The 18,061-nt window shown below is 38.2% G+C and overlaps 1 protein-coding gene across 6 annotated transcripts in view; it reads left to right on the forward strand.

The window, feature by feature from the left end:
- tim (timeless) overlaps positions 1–18,061 on the forward strand; it is a 161,118-nt gene that overhangs the window by 87,778 nt on the left and 55,279 nt on the right. For 5 of the 6 annotated variants that reach the window (XM_072300699.1, XM_072300702.1, XM_072300693.1 and 2 more), the window contains 4 exons: positions 2,339–2,452; positions 9,469–9,596; positions 11,100–11,216; positions 13,156–13,389. In XM_072300699.1, the coding sequence (XP_072156800.1) occupies positions 2,339–2,452; positions 9,469–9,596; positions 11,100–11,216; positions 13,156–13,389 (593 nt within the window). The remainder of the gene's footprint in view (positions 1–2,338; positions 2,453–9,468; positions 9,597–11,099; positions 11,217–13,155; positions 13,390–18,061) is intronic. The other variant, XM_072300706.1, reaches the window with a different exon arrangement.

An 18,061-nucleotide genomic window follows, 5' to 3' on the forward strand; every position in this document is an offset into this window, starting at 1 on the left:
AAATTTATAAATACAGCTAAAAAGTGTATGAAAACCTAGCTAACTGTCCAGTGTCCATACGCGCTTGGAAATTTTTCCAGTTACATGCTGTTAACAACTTGATGGAAACACAACTGATCAAGGAAAAGCTGTGAATTTCCACTGGTAGCCCAGAAATACGAAACTGGTTTCTAATGCAAGTACTTGTAGGTCATTGATCATCGCGTGTCAGTGTTGGGAAAAAATTAGTTTAAAATGGTTCGTCTGAAAATAAACAATTTGTTCAATCGTGAATGACAAATAATTTGTCTCCTGATTATTCGGTGAAAGAATCCACCAAAGATTTTCTCATTCTAGGGACCAAAATGAAGAGAGTAAACTTGCATCACAAACGTGCAAACGGGACGTAATTTTCGAACACATGCTCCCCTGACTATGCAATAATTCGCCTTTTCCCGTCAATTTTGAGCATATCCGGCTGGTTTTTATTTCCGTTTATATTTGGGACCTATTGATGCCCTCAAAAGTATATACCTTAAGGTTGAAATAGAGAGAGAAAATTGGAAATAGCAGTTACTATCCAAGGGATGCATCGGTTACGGTGTGAAAAATCGTCTTCCTGCGTCAATATCAAGGATTTTCGGTCGATTTCTGGTTTCCATCAGGCCGTTAATCGATCGGTGAATGTATGGAAAGCGTTGATAGTCAGAAGAGGGTAAAATGGGGGAAAATATCGATAGTTGAAGTGTTTATTTTCGAGGTATTTGAACTAACAAGTAATAATTCGTCTGTTTTGACCAATTTTAGACCTTTTTGGGCTTATTTGAATTTTTTTAGGCCCTAAACCGTCGATGGCAATTGAAAAAAGTATGTCAACCAAAGGTATATTTCCTAAGCTTGAAGTAGAGAAAAAAATCAAAAATCGGAGGGACTGCTTTTTAGGTAATTCAGTTTGAACATTGAAGGGCGAAAAAATAGTAAATTTTAAGAAAACCCTAAATTACGGCCATTTAAATCATTTTAAAGTCCATTTCGATGGCATTTTCTGAATCTACATAAAAAGTTGGCATAGTAACATTTGTTAAAACAACATTTGTTAAAAGTTTGATGAATTGATACAGAGTCTCACCATGGACAGTCAAAGGGAGGGAAGTCGAGAAAATGAGAAACGCTAAAACAGGCTTTTTCAAGTATCGCTAAGTTTCACCTCATCTTTGGGGGTCGATATCTCGCGAACGGGGTGTTGGATGGGAAAACCCTTCAAACTAGTTGCTTAGAATGATGTAAAGACCTCGTATACCAATTTTCAGCCAAATCGGAGGGGGTTGGGTTCTGAGCCTGGCACAGTTGACGCGGAATGACCCAGCAGTTGATTCTTAATTCAATTAGCATTCCAGAAATTTTGTCAAATCCTGTGGCAGCATTCGAGTTTAGGTCACTGGCAATGAAAGTTAAAAGTGAAAGATCAATGTTAACTTTGGTCAGGATGAAGTCTAGAAACACTTAATTTTATGCCAATGGGGGCCTGGGAGCTATTTCAGTCCACTGTAATTTTGCGTGGTTTTAACTTGATGACCCTTCCTTTGTAAATAGCTCTACAAATATATCCCAAAATGCATTTCTTTTTGCAATTTGAAATAAAATAAAATATTCGAGTGACAGGAGTCATTTATTCATGTAATGCAATTAATGGGCAGGAGGGGAGGGAAAAAGAGGTGGGGGAGGTGCACTTACAAAGCAGTAGCTGCAGCAGATGTAGTAGTAGTATTTCATTGTTCATCTTTCAATCCTCGGAATTCACTCGAAGAAATCAACTTTCCAAGCACAATATGTGAGAAGTGTAAAAAAAATGATGATTCATTCTGAAACCAACAAAGGCTTTTCCAAGCGATTTTCCAAAACGTTTGTAAGTGAGATGATTGGCACATAAAACTTCTTTTTCAGTAAAATACTACCATACATACCTTCAAAATGAAAAAATAAAACACTAAGAAGTGGCCCGAACTGTAAGTTCACTGCCGAGTGTGATCTGCTGATGAGGTCTAATAAGGCCCAAACCGGTATAGATCTCTCGGTGTGACTCCAACTTAATATTCTAATGCAAACTGCCTGAGCTGAACACTCTCCTCCCTCAGTTTTGTACTAGTGCGCGTTAGAGTTGAAAAAATTTAATTTTGACTCTAATTTTTAATTTTTGGTATTTCTTGGCTTTGTTTCCCCGCGAAATGGTGTGACCCAGCACCATTTCTCCACCTTGTTACATATCTTCAAATGAATTGATTTTATTCAATGTACGTCTCCAATCTACTAGCAAACCTATTCATTCTGTTTTATAAAAATGGCTCTGTATCCTGTTTAGATTTTGGGGTCTGCTGATATCACTCCAAGAATTCCAACTTCAAGCGGAAAAAAAGTACCTGGAAAAAAAGAAATTAAAGAAATTGAAAAGGATGATTCTCTCTCCTCATTTAAGGTTCAAACTTTAACATATTTCTTGATACTTTTAATAGGCTACTTTTGTTCTCCTTTTGTCAGTGTATTGCATGATGAAGATTCACTTTCATGGAGGGCTGTCTATAACATTTAATTTGATTTGGAGCGGCCTATGCGTGAAACTAAATTCGGCGATAGTACATGCATAGCTTAGTGAAAAACCAAAATTTTAAGTTGATTCGACCACCCTTTGGGCTTTTATTAGACACTGAAAGTTCGAGAAAGTTGGGGGATGCCATCACTTTATTGATGTGTAACTTCGAAACGGTCCATCCAAAATCGACCGTTTTGGTGTCGTTGGAAACCCCTGAGAAAGAGCTTTTCAGACATGTATAACAAAATTGGGCTTAACTTAAAATTTTTACTGATGCAAATTTTAATTTTTAAAACAACATAACCCAAAGTCGGACCTTTTGATTTCTTTGAAAATTTCACGAGATGTTGATGACACCCTCGACTATGCGTGTGCAAAATTTCCGGGTGGAGACTTGGTGGTGTCGGAAGTTACTAGGAGAAAAGTTCGGAGTGCTACACTGTACCGCGGCTTACGCAGTTTCCAGTTCCGAGTTCCGAGAATCGTCCCCAAACTGGGGCCAAGACAGCGGATCACGCAATACGAATCTATTGTGTCGCTTGGTACAATCACTACAGAGCACATAAGTTGATAGGAAAATTTAAAGCGAATGAACTTTGGCCGAAGCACAGTGACAGTCGCATGTTGCAGGATAGGCCGAGGCTCATATTCCAGTAATTTTTAGAACTTTACTTATGACCGATCGGGTTCACTGAAAACAATTGCATTTCTTCAAGATGTGAAGACTAGCACTCGTGACTTATGGAAAAGAACAATTTAATAAAAAAATGAGAGTAATGAGCGATGACACTTTCTGCAATCTTCGTTCCACTGATGCGTTTGTTGCTTGTCTAAAAATGCACCAAATTGTTGTGAAATTTTTGGATGCTGTTTGTTATGAGATATCAAACTGTGATTTAAATGCTGCTTCCTTTTGATACTTCGGCACAATTTCAGTGTAGTTTCATCATTGTAAATTACATTTACCCTCGCATGGTGCTTGAGGCAGATCAATTCAATGACATAAACTATACCTTAACCCCCTTACTCATCATTCAACATCTTAACATCAACGGAATCAACCAATAGTCGTATTTTGTTCGCCGCAACAATTGTTTCCTGTTACCGATTTTGTGTTATTTGCGTCACTTTTTCACAACCAACGAGAGCAATGCAGCTAGAAGTGAGGTTAAGAATCTTGTTAACAAATTTACAGAACAGTCGTAACAAAGCTCTGAGGACGTTCCGATTGTTTTGAAACAATGTCTCAAAACGTTGCCAAATTGTGCAAAATAATGAAACGAATAAAAATAGGCCACGCTCCTTAACATAAATAACATTCGAACAAAATACGACTGTTACGAGATGTTCCGAGTTGTTTCATCGAACAAAATACGACTCTAGTCATATCCTGAAGAGATGCAGTTGTTTTCAGCGGACCCTATCTATCTATCTACATATTTAATATCCTAAGGCTTTTTTTGTCCTCCCTCGATCTCGGCAACCACTCGACTGATTTTCCTCGGGTTTGTTTTAAACGAAAGCTCTTGACTTGCAGATGTGCCAGCATCCCTTGGTTTTTCGATTTGCGCAACCGACGTTGCGAAATTTACCTCGATTTACATCGACGCATTCCCGGCTTACCGGTAGACAGTTTGTGCTACTTCGATCTCGGCAACTACCAGACCGATTTTCCTCGGATTTGTTTTAAATGGAAGCTCTTAAGCTCTAGATGTGCCAGCTTTCCTTGGTTTTTCGATTTCCGCGACCAATGTTGCGAAATTTACCTCGATTTGATAACGACATATTTGCGTCTTTGCCGCTGGATAGTTTGTGCTACTTCCATCTCGGAAACTACTGGACCGATTTACTTCGGATTTGTTTTAAATGAAAGTTCTTAGGCTCTAAATGTGCCAACACCCCTAGGTTTTTCGATTTTAATGACAAACGTTTCAAAATGTCTCGCAACTCAATTTAACTTATTTTCAGCTGTATGGTTGTTTTTAATGGAGAAAATATATTGTAACGTTGACCAAAAAATCGAGAAACTATAGTGTGCAGGAACTTCAACGCATCGACAGCTTTCAATAAAAATACAAAAACAAATTAGCTGCTGGTTTTAGGTTAGTAGTTGAGAGCCAACAGTCATTTGCAGAGCGAGTGACTGGGGGTCCAGGGGGCGAAGCAGCTAGTCAGTTATAAGTTCTCCATTTCGGATTTGTAATTAAAATTTTGAAAATTCCATTTCATCAGCATTGGTGCGTATGTTCGTGGTAAGTTGTAGTTTCTTGAAAAATGGCCACAATTCACAGCTTTGAAAGCAAGATTCTATTATTTGTACTTTAGCAGCCATTGCACCCTATGGTACTACAGAAGGACTTGTTGGAAATCGCCACCAATAACTATTATTTTGCCACCCATTGGCTCCTCTTTTGAAGGAATATCGACAGTTTTCATTACGTCACACAGTAAAAGATTGATGCAGTCAATGGCTTATCCTGGAATCACCAATGATTTGTCAATAACGATTAATGTTGCTTCACACAAAATCTCTGCTCTTTCAGAGTTTGATTTAATATTAGAAACCTATTATTTAGTCAAAGGAGCGTGGAGACCTAATAATCTATGCAACGTAGTACCGATAGGCAAAAGTAGAGCAGCCATCCCTGTAAACGCAGTGAAGAGAGAAACTTTTTTTTGTCGTCTAATAATATTTATTTGACAATTGTACCAAAAAGTGGTTAGCTGACGTTTCGTCCAATGGTCATTTAGTCCTGTTTTTTTCATCCGCGATTTTTAGTCTCCAAAAATTAGGCCTATCTAATTCAGTCCTGTCAAGAGTTGGTTTACTTGCTGTATCCATCCAGTACATTTGTGGTCAAAAGTGCATTCAGAGGACGGAAAATTCATCTTATGAATTAAACATATGTTCATGAAGGATGTAATGTCGTAACCAAGGGTACGTGCCTTGAATTTTCAGATTACAGTGAAGTCAAAATTTGAAGAGAAAATGAAAGATTTCTTGTTTATTTATTTATTGGGTCAAGAATTTTGGATATGGTCATCATTGCTGCTAGCATAAAAAACAAATGTTGTAGGTGAACAGTCGCCAGTGGGGAATTTCGTTTTATTTGTTGAAACTGAGGTTGGTAGTTAGTCAAAAACTCAAATGAATCCACTCGCAGAAATTTGTCTACAGAACCGGGTTATGTAACAAAGACTCTGACCCTCCCTCCTTGTAAGGTGGGGTGACTCTGGCTTATATCCCCCACCCCTCCTTAGAGCATTGCGTATTTTATGAACGCTCACTTCAAGTATTTGTAATTTGATTTCACTTTTAATTGAATGGAGTTCCTCAGAAGGTGGGTCGAGAACTCTCTTGAACTCTGTTTAAAAAATAAATAAATAAACGTTTCAAAAGACTTTCAGTTTTGGAGGGGGGGACCGGAATAAGAGCTGATAAACATATACAGGGTGTTCCAAAAGTCCACCCCCCCCTCTAACTTTTGAACGGTTCGAGATAGAAAAATGAAACTTTGGGTATGTTCCTATGTCAAAGGGGACCATCTTTTTTTTTTGGGGGGGGTCAAAAATTTTGGTCCCCCTTCAGAGGGGGGGGCGGGGGCCCCCAACTTTTTTTTCAATTGGCAACCCCTATCTTGTGATACCTCTTTAGAAAGAGCATCAAAAACTAACAATTTTGGCGCAAACCGCAGACCGATGTCTTAATTTTTGACCTAGTTTTTATAAGTCAAAGGTCAAATATGACCTATTTTCAAAAAATCATAACTCCGGTTCAAATTACCGCAAAGAAGAAATAAAACGGAAAAATTTTCCAAATTGTGTTCGCTTTCAAGTAAAAATTGCAGAATACACTTCGAACTAATTTTAAAGGGGGTTAGGACCCCCAATTACGTCGATTCAAAGGTCATTCAATTTTCCCGCGAAATAAGCCAACTTCCCCTAGATTTGCCTCCACATTATCTCAGTAAGGTCAAAATCAGTTCAACATTACGTTGGCAACTCCCCAAATGTCGGGAAAAGTTAAAAAAAAACGAAATTTAAGGTAATTTTTGACGGTTTAAATTTCGTTTTTTTGAACTTTTCCCGACATTTGGGGAGTTGCCAACGTAATGTTGAACTGATTTTGACCTTACTGAGATAATGTAGAGGCAAATCTAGGAGAAATTGGCTTATTTCGCGGGAAAATTGAATGACCTTTGAATTGATGTAATTGGGTGTCCGAACCCCCCCCCCCCCTTAAAATTAGCGAAGTGATTTCTGCAATTTTTACTTGAAAGCGAACACGATTTGGTAAAGAACACCGTACAGACCTTATGGGCAATGGCTCTCTCTGGAATCTGATGAGACTTGGATATGTTGCTCAGCTAGTCATTCTGATCAAAAGTTCTTATGGGCCGAAAGAGATCCCACGAGCGGTTTTCGAGATATTTGCCGTTTTATGTGCAAAAATTGAGGTTTCGCTGGCCGGATCATTGTGCGGCGCCTCTTGTACCCTTTTCGTCCAGTCCACTTCGGCCGCTCTCCGCTTCCCCGCCACCCATACCCGAGGCTCGGACTTCGACGCTCAAGAGGCTTTGCTCATCGCCGCCGAGCCGGGTAGTCTTATCACCGTGAGCGTCGGAGTCCGAGCCTCGGGTATGGGTGGTGGGGAAGCGGAGAGCGGCCGAAGTGGACTGGACGAAAAGGGTACAAGAGGCGCCGCACAATGATCCGGCCAGCGAAACCTCAATTTTCGCACATAAAACGGCAAATATCTCGAAAACCGCTCGTGGGATCTCTTTCGGCCCATGAGAACTTTTGATCAGAATAACTAGCTGAGCAACATATCCAAGTTTCATCAGATTCCAGAGAGAGCCATTGCCCATAAGGTCTGTGCGGGGTTCTTTTCCCATTTTACTTTTTCTTTACGATAATTTGAACCGGATTCATGTTTTTTTGAAAATAGGTCAAATTTGACCTTTGACCTATCATAACTCGGTCAAAAATTAAGATATCGATCTGCAGTTTGCGCTAAAATTCTTAGGTTTTAATGCTCTTTTGAATGAGGTATCACAAGATAGGGGTTGCCATTTGGAAAAAAAAGTTGGGCCCCCCCTCTGAGGGGGGGGCCAAAATTTTGACCCCCTCAAAAGATGGTCCTCTTTGAGATAGGAACTTTCCCAAGTTTCATTTTTCTATCAAGAACCGTTCAAAAGTTAGAGGGGGTGGCTGGACTTTTGGAACACCCCGTATGCACTGAAAGAACTGAAAAAGTGTGGGAAAATCACTTTAATACTCTCAAAATGACAGATTAGAATTTTATTGCCATCAGCATGGCTCCGTCTGGTATTTTCTCTTGCTTTGTTGTTTTAAATTTTCCTTGAGGAACTACTCAAACTATTATATTTGCGTTGACATAACATACGAATGTTAATGAATACTTAAATGTAGCAAAATTGTAAACTCGAGGAGAGTTTATAACAGTTTGCAAGATGGTTTGTTTATTTAGGTCAGTTCTCTCTTCGAGCAAACTCAACTGCCAGTCACAAAGAAAAACTGCCTTCATACGCGGTAAATTTGAAAAAGTAAGTTACAAACTACGCAGATTACCCATTAACAAGTGAATTTCAGACTTTTTTGATGTGCCCAAAGTGATATTGGAGTGATTTACCCTTACAACATGTATTTATCTGGCAGTATCTCTTGCGTGAAACTGACCCATTGATGGTATTCAGTTCCTCAAACCATATGAACTACATTGGTTAAGGCGGCCATCAGAGGAACGACTATGAATAATCCTGACCTGTATGATTGGTGCGACTCTCCTGTAAACTTGGCCTTATATTTTGAAACAATGGGGTCCGTTAATACGTATTTCCTTTTTTCGTTGCAGAAAAACTTGCTAAGGCCATAGAACTATTGTAATTCCGAATGTTATACATAAACTTTGAATTATTCAACACTAAATTTTTCAAAATAATATGTTCTCATGGAATAGGAAGACGAACCAATCCATTGTGACAACAGCTATTTAAATGACCCTGAACTGATTCACCTTTGAAATGAAACACACCACATTGATCACATTTAATATTCATAGACCCAAGGTTTAACTGCAAAATAACATTTTCTTCGAATTCAAAATCATAATGCGTGTGCTGACGAAATAAAGCTGATTTGGAATATAACTTATGAATGTACTCAACTCTAGTTCTGTTGCGTTTAATAATTCTACGTTCCGTTGTATTATGGTAAATACGCTCTCGCCTTGCCGGGCGGCCGGAACAACTCATTTTAACAACTAAAGTAAAATTCAAAAATTGAATTCCAACTCTCTTTTTCCCCTATGATATAAAACAGCCAACAATGAGTTCTACGGCATCGTCGGTTCCATGGCAACGACTCTTACCGAGCAGCAATAGGTGAGATCCCAGCGGAAGGCCCCCTCCCCAACCTGCCTACCAGGAAATCCAGTTGAAATCCCGTTTTCGGGCCAGGAAAAATCGAGAACGCGACCCATGGGGACAGAGATAATTTTCCAAAACTAAATTTTTTGCGACGTGCTGGCAGGTACCACGCCCCTTCCGAAAGGGCCAGCAGTCCACCCTTCAATTTCGATCTGAATTCAACTCTATATATTAAGATATTTCTCCATCACATCTTGTACATTCATAGCATAGACATTTTGCTACTCAATGTAATTGATGCAAAAAATCTTGGAATTGAGATATCATCAGTTAGTTGATGGACCGGACCATAGATCCACTCCAGAAAGTACTTCAAATCCCACCCTCAGCCTATAAAAACAAATATTTACATTTTCTCTCTGTAAAGTGCAGTCCTATTGATGCTCCTTTGTCACAAAAACTTCCATGCCTAGTGCATATTTTGTTATGAAAATTTCGTTTGTATAATCACAGTGTTTCCAAAATCGAAAGAGCATTAAGCAGTGTCACTCAAATGAAGTATCTGACCGTGGATATGACACGCAAGTTGAAAATCAAGGTTCAATCTCAACCTCCAGCAATGAAGAAGAACAACCCTTACGGTGTGTACATATTTCATTTGACTTTTTTTTTTGCCTTTTTCCATGTAAACAATGTTAATGGTTGGAGAAGAGTATAGCTGGGTGATTGATATGATCTATAGAAGGAGGCTCATATTTTTTGTAATCTGAAGGATGGGGCTAACAAATGAACGAGTTATACGAAGAAAGGATTTTCAGAAATTGAGTTTTGGTGGAAGACTATTCTTTGGTGAAGGACGCATATGCGTCCACCCTCAAAGAATAGTATAGATATAATATTAATACGAAGAAAGGATTTTCAGAAATTGAGTTTTGGCGGAAGACTATTCTTTGAGGGAGGACGCATATGCGTCCACTCAAAGAATAGTATAGATAGTATTTAATATTAAGATATCTTACCACTGAACGAATCCACCAAAATCGCTCTTTTTCCGTGGGGTGTCTTTTCCGAGCCACCTCTCTCAGAGCAGGGTACTTCCTAGTGATGAAAACCATGTGTAAGGGTGCAAATTATGATTTTTAATATTGTCATCAAACACGCATGCTACTTGACTGTCATAATAATGCAAAAAATATCAGAATCAGCTGTTCTGTGGAAGAAGGGTGCATCCACCAAAGTTTTAAATTGTATTATTTCTCGCTCTTCTCTGATCCTACTTATGTGACCAAACGGACCAAAATATGAAGAATTGTCAAAGAAATCAAATTTTTATATGTTTTTGCGAATTTTACGCCCTTTTTCAAATAAGCCGTTCGTTTAAGGGAGAAAGCTCGTGGGTGATAGTGAGATTCATGATAGGTGACTGCTTGTGCATGATTACCAAGAGAAAGGACAAGGTGATGGTAGGATTTTGACAAGTTCTCGTTTTGACGTTTTGCCAGCACAATTTGAGGTTTACTACTATGTCGGAGTCAAATCCAGGAGAAAAGACTGGTAACTCAAGTAGCCATTCTCAACCAAAAAGTTGCTACTAACTTCTGTTGCAACTTGTTGGGGCTTTCCTACCATTCAGTTGCCAAATTTTGTAACTTTCAAACAACGCATCGGCATCCTCTCAAATTTACAACCTTCTCATAGAACATTTGGCAACATTTTTGAAAATCCCCCCTTTCAGGAGCAGGGCACACAAGGTTCGTGAAAAATGACACTGATCATTGCACCTGATGTTAAAAAAACTGTGAAAATGGCTATTCTCTGAATGAAGCACAATGTTAGATCGATCCTCCTAAAAGCTTCTACGTCTTGCTGAGTTTCCAAAGTACTGTTATAAAAAATTTTTTGAAGAGGCATTCTTTTAGGATAGTCGATTTCTGCATAGAGGTCTAGGTCACCTTAGGCTGTACTTTCCCTCTGCTCCTCAATTCTGCATGAAATCGACCAAAATTAATTTGCTCCTGTATGTGACTCCCCAACCATCAAAAACCTCGGAGTATAGTAGCTAATTTGAAAGACAGTTCTTTTCTTCCTGCAGGGTTATACATACTTTGATCTTTTCTTCACTAATTTTGTCTCAAATTTTTCAGGAATGCTAAGCCTGCTTTAAAAATTCAGAAAAATCGATTCTCTAAACCTCAACTGAGCGATAAGGAGAAAAAAGAACTTCAGTCAAAAAAACTAATGAAGCGTAGTTGCATCACTTTGTAAGTAGGTTCAGAGCATCGCACATTTTAAATTTAAGCCTCGTACTCTAATACTCTCTACTGCAAGAGATAGGGGTATTCCTCAACTATCCTGTATTCTACCAAACCTGATCCATTTCGCCATAATGATAAGGCCGTTACTGACAGGCACTAAAGTTTACACAGGTGGTGAAAAAAAGTTGTTTCCTTGCACATCAGTTTTTGGGGCAAAGCAACTTAACAAATACACCTATGAGGCAACTGCGCTTTGACTTTGACCTCACTCAATTCTGATTCCGATTGACGATGATAGAAGCTTTATTGGAGCATATTTCAGCATTTTTGCAGAAGAAATACTATTAGCCTAAATTCACTCTAACACATCTAACGTAGGAACCTTTGGTAGGTTTGAGAGTTCATGAGAAAATTCCTGCGAAGAATCATTAAAATGGTATAAACGTCGCCCAGTGGTTGATAAACCCATCATCTATACACCTTGGGAAACCTTTATTTAAAAGTGAAATATTAAAAAAAAGGTCATTGAATTCAGGTAAAATGCAACAGAGTTATACATTTTTGAAGATATTTCCTTTAAATAGTGGCAACGTTGCATCCCACCGTTTGAATGCTCTATTTAAGAAGAGCATTTTAAAAAAAAGCTCATTGAAATCGGTTGAGATGCAAGAAGTTATAAATTGGTAGAGGGCCACTTTAAAAATGGCAATGTCACAAAACAGCATTTTAAAGCATAAATGCGCCCTGTTTAACGCGTTATGGGAACTACTTTATCACGTCAAACGTTCCCAATTCGGAAATGCGTTTGGGCATTTTGTACCCTTTTTTCACACACCTCTTTATAAACAACAATTTTACATGTAGAATGTGGGGATCCATGTCTTTTGAAGGCGAAGTTTTTGAAATGAAATTTTTTTATGAAGTTATTAATTTCAGGTTTGAGGATTATTCTTCAATCTTCAAAATATAAAAATTAAAATTGCATCTGCAGCTATAATTTGGGAGCTCGATTCAGTTTAAATTTTTATTTTTTCTGTGAAAAAAGAAACAAATTTTAAAATCATGACACATCTAATTCTATGCGTTAAACATTCAAGATATAATATATACAATAAAGGAATTCTCCCTGTTTTACTCTGTCTATAATATTTGCGGACAAGAAATATAGCGAAAATTACTTATTGGGAGACCCTTTAATTAATCACGAGCTTGCCCTCATCAACCTCTCTGTGCAAATAAAAGTGCCATTTGTCCGAGTTCATCACTGGTAATGCAGTTTTTAGCAAGTGATCTTGCTCACTCAAAATTTCAATCCAAATTTTCATTGTATTTCCACTCACACACAGTTTCAAGGCAAAACGAGAAGCAGAGGTTATTTATTATTGACATAATTTTTTGAAATTACTACTTAAAATAAAATCGTGCAGCTCACAATCATGATTGCAGTCTGAATTTTAAAATTGTATTCATTAAAGTATGTAGGGAGGATAAAAAATACTAATTCATTTTAACAGATCAACTCTCACAGTTTTCTCAGTAATCCTTTAGGTATCCAACGAACTGAGAAGTTTGTCTACTGGTTTATGCTCCAGAAATAATTTCTACAACAGAGTCTGCACAGTTCAAAGACGGCGGCAGTTTTTGTGCCAATTGCTCAAAGCTTATGCTAATTAACCATTTACATGCGATCTTTGCGGAACTCCACTCACCCTCACTAGGATTATTCATAAATCATGTAAGGCACTTCATTATGTTTATAGACACCCCCCTCTAAATAATTACGTAAAGCTGGCTCACTGATCAAGCAGCATCACTAAAGTTTCTTTTTGATGGGAGCAAGCATTAAAAAGTTGATGGTGAAGAGGTGAGGGAAGGGTCGGAGACTTTCCAGACACCCTGAAGAATTTCTTTGCTCATGTTTAAACTGTTTTTCACCAATTTTCAGGATGAATATGAAAGCATTTCTACATTATACACCAAAGGATGGAGATATCTCTCAATTGTTAAAAGAATTCACTATAGACTTCCTCTTAAAAGGCTATGGTAAACTAGTCTCCGAATTCCACTCTCAGGTCCTGTTGAACATCAAACATAGAGTCGATACCTCGCATTTTGTCTGGATGATAACTTATTTCCTGAAGTTTGTCACTCAACTTGAAATTGATTACCCACTTATAAGGTAATTATTCAAGTCTTTAGTTTTTGATGAAGGAATTATATATTTCGCCAGAAAAGGAAAGAGGACACACGATATCTTTGCCTCCCATTTCTGTTAAACGACTTACTCAAATCTTTGTATCTTTCTTTTGTAATGATGGGGATGTGTTTTCATGAACTGTACCGAACTTTTGACGACTGTCTGTCAAGGCAAACATGGAATTCTCATCAATTTTTTTCTGCATATGATACGTTGATGACTGAACAAATAGAACATATGTCCTAGTCAAAGAAAAATAAACATTTTAGCAAGGTTGCGCACTAGGGTGTCTCTTGAAAAAATCGACTTTCGAATTTTCAGCCGGCCCAACCGGAATTAAGTTGTAGTATATAAGAAACCCCTAAATCCCGAATTTCAGCGAAATCGAAAAACTTTTAGGAATCGCTACCCCCCCTCCCCCTTTATGTTTTTCTGTCTCATATTTAGTGATTGGACTTCAATACATTTTCCTCTGGTAAAAAAAGTGCTGATGCCGTAGGAACATGAGACTTGGCCCAACATTCTTGGTCCAAAGGCTCGTCAAAGGGGGTGAAGAATAGAAAGACATGAATCATATTTTTTTCAAAATAGCGGCGGTTATTCTGATAAATTTTCTAATCTTTTCCGTTTTTTCCGTAGAAAAAGGGGGGCTGTGGGGGTACACTATTGACCTGAAATTTGGCCGGCGCGTGTGATTTAACTTGTTCAAACACTAAGATGAAAAAAATTGGTGATTGTATGGTATATGAGTATATTGGTGATTGCAAAAAAAGTGTACACCTTGAAATATAAAGAAATCAGTGGTTTTACACTGCAGAAAGAAGGGGGGCTGTGGAGGCCCTAAGTGACGATGGGTCAAAATGGAAGAAATATTGTCCATAAAATACCTGTGAAGAATGTTTGGGCCAAGTCTCATGTTCCTATGGCATCAGCACTTTTTTTACCAGAGGAAAATGTATTGAAGTCCAATCACTAAATATGAGACAGAAAAACATTAAAGGGGGGATAGCGACCCCTAAAAGTTGTTCGATTTCGCTGAAATTCGAGATTTATGGGTTTTTATATACTACAACTTAATACCAGTTGGGCCGGCTGAAAATTCGAAAGTCGATTTTTTCCAGGGACACCCTATTGCGCACAGTTACCAAAGGCATAAGATTTCCTCCATTAAAAGCTTCTTTGCTAGGCAACTACCGCCACTACAGACTGGGCGCCTGCCAAGGAGCACTGGACCATCAGCCAAGGTGTGATGCTAAGCATTTTAATAAGAATTTTCCCTTGAAAGTGCATGTAAAAAGCGATTTGTGAAGCAAAAATTGTTGACATAACTCCTGACTAAAATATCAATGTTCTTTGAATTGATAATTTATTTCCCATTTATGAAAAACCATCATCTTGTGTTAAATTGCATATTAAGCTTTACTCTATTAATCTCCGTGGTATGAAAAATAGCAACCTCAATCTTGGTGCCTCGGCTCAGCTCTTGCTTATTGTTTATACTTTGGAAACACAAGGCAGAGGAAGAGGTTCAATTAAGAAGCCTACAAAATAATTTAGTGTGTGATTTGATTCACATTAACTCTGGTTTTTTGTGAGTAAGAAATTCACATTTTTCGGAATGAATGATAAGTAAGAATGATAAAATCTTGTTTACAAGTTAATTCCAGCAATTTTTCTTGCGCAAATCATGCTCTTAGTCCAGTCAATATAGACTCAAATGGGGGCTATAAGAAATGGTTTTAGGCTCAGTCAGGTTAAGACTGATTCTGATGTCATTTTGGTTGCTAAATCCAAATTTTTGGTTTCCTGAAAGAGTTTCCAAAAATTGGCACCTCGGTTTTTTGTCGATGGATTTGCGCGAAAATCGGTATCTAGGGGCATTTTGACACGAGGAAAACGAAATTAAAGTTAGATTTTTAAGAAAACCAGCATTTCCAAAATGGCCGCCGGTTATATTTGAAAATGGCCAAAAATTGTTTTTTTTTTTTTTAGAAATCTAATTTAAAATGTGTTAATCTCATGCCAAAATACCCCTAAGTCCCAAGTTTCAACAAATCCATCAGAAAAAAACCGATTTGGCAATTTTGGCCATTTTGAACTTGAGTCGGCGGTTTTATTGGAAGTTTCGGTTTTTTTAAAGAATCTAGCGTTAACTTCGTTTTTCTCTTGTCAAAATACCTCCGGAGACCGCTTTTCGTGCAAATCCATTGGCAAACAACCAGTTACCATTATCGGCCATCTTGACCTTTAACCGGCCGTCATTTTGAAACGGTTTGAGATATTGACTTTGAGTTCGCGCGAGAAGTTTTCTTTTTTATGCTCTTTCGAACAAGGTATCACAAAGGGGGTCTTCCCATTTGAAAATAAAAGTTGGGGTTCGTTGCCCCTTCAAGGGGCCCCCCTAAAAATTCTAGGGGGGCCAAAAAGTAGCTCTCTTTGACCTAAGAACATTCCCCAAGTTGCAAATCTTTACCTCAATTAGGTAAAAAGTTAGAGGGGATTGAAGGGACTTTTGGATCACCCTGTATGTCACGGAATGCATCATGATTTAGTCATTTTCGGTCTCTTTCTGGGTCTGAAGACCGATTTTGGCGAAAAATGCGGGGTTTTCAGCATTCGACGCGTTGTTTCATAACGATCCCTTTGGAGGAGCATAAAGTCCTTCAATTATGTTCATTAGGGATAAAAGAAAGTCACTTTGCCCAATTTTCATCGATGGCAAACCTTGGGCTTGTAGTTAAAAAAACTTTTTTGTATTACCCAGTTTTTCATCATTCTTAAAAATGGCTTTAAAAAAGCGACTTATCTTACACCAGAATTGAACTCCTTTGGCAGAAAAAGGACGTGAGTGGTCAAAACCTTCCTCTATGAACTTTTTTGGGTTCAAAGCCCCCCCAAAAAGCCAGTGGTGCCATATTTCATTGCCTAGACTACAGAAAACCGAGTACTTATTTCAGTATTTGGGGGCTGTTCTTCCTCAAGCTCATTCAGTAACGTCCAAAAACCTTGATTTTGCATGTGTCATGGTCGAATCACTAGTGATTACATAATTTACTTTTATTTACCTATCCCATTGCGTCCCATTCGCTATCCCATGAATTTATTCCATTGCGGCACAGGGCGGCGTTTATACTTATCATCGGAAAATATCTAGAAAAATCGAGAAGAATTCCGGTTTCCTTGGATTTGAACCATTTTTTTCGGATTATGTGCATAGAATAAACCTGCGAGACTTACATTGCCGTACTCAAAGATGCAAGTGGATCATATTGTGTGCTGGCATTACTTGTTTTCAGATATTGCTCTTTTAGAAGACCCATTTTCTTACAAATTTTTGGAATGGTACTTGTGCATAAGGATACGTTTTTCTGGCAGTGACTGTGATCTGAGGTCTGTAAAGAAACTGACAATGAGCCATGTATCAGAATCACGTATTCTCATTGCTGATTTTTTACCCACCCTGAATCCCCCCCCGGGCGCTTGAACTCACTTATTATGCACTTTGAATGTACATCAAAAATTCAAGTGGGAGGTTGTAGTGGGGTACTCTCTGATGGGTTTTTGGACAATTTCGAAATAGGTTGTCGGAGCCCCCTGGAAATATAAGCGCATTTTTGTGGTTTTTTAGGGGTAAAATAGCAAAAGTGGCCTTGGGGCGACAAATTAAACCCCCTCTCCCTCATCCTTGCCTTGACCGATCTGAATTCTTAGTATGTTTTCACCTGGTATAAGATGTGACTTTTCTGAAATTTTCATGCCTATACACAATTTTTTGCCCCCGCGGCAGTGTTGCCAAGTTGCGGACTCCAAAATATCGAATTTGATGATAAAATGACGGTTTCGAAGTGTGATTTCCATTCAAAATCAAAAATTCAAATCGTAGGTTGTAGTAGGGTACTGCCTGATGGGGTTTTGGCCAATTTCGAAATGGAGTGTTTGAGATTTTATGAAAAATAATTGAATTTTTGTGGTTTTTTAAGGGTAAAATAGCACACTGGGCAGGGGGCGACAAATTAAACCTCTTCTCTTTCATCCTTGCCGTGACCGATCTGAACTTTTAGTGTATATTAACCTGGTATAAGATATGACTTTTCTGAAATTTTCATGCCCATACAAACTTTTTTGCCTCCGCGGCAGCGTTGCCCAGTTGCGGACTCAAAAATATCGAATTTGATGATAAAATGAAGGTTTCGAGGTGTGATTTCCTCCAAAATTTAACGAAAAATGTGCATTCTGAGAGTTTTTGATAAGGAAAAGCATATTTGAACAATTTAGAGTTGCAGCGTTGCCAGCTTCATGATTTAAAATTCGTCAAAATGACCTGAATCGCGTTGCAACCTCAAGGTCTGGATTTATATTTTGTTCAGAATTGGTCATTACGGTTCTTCTATACTCTATGCATTTAGGTACCATCAAAATTATGCCATTACTTACTTGATGGGTGCAGCTAACTCAACAAGAGAGGCCGGATAAAGCGACGAGTCGGTGGAAAATGAGTGTTTCGGGTTGACAGAAAGTTCTCATTTTGTTGTCTAGTCTACTTTTGGTATGAGGAAATTTATTTCAATATAACTCAAAATTATTGTGATTTTTTGCAAATTTTTGATTCTTTAAATTGTTGAAGGTAATTTTCTGGATTCGAACTATCCAATCC

Source organism: Bemisia tabaci, chromosome 1 (genome assembly GCF_918797505.1).
Source record: "Bemisia tabaci chromosome 1, PGI_BMITA_v3".
Lineage (NCBI taxonomy): Eukaryota > Metazoa > Arthropoda > Insecta > Hemiptera > Aleyrodidae > Bemisia > Bemisia tabaci.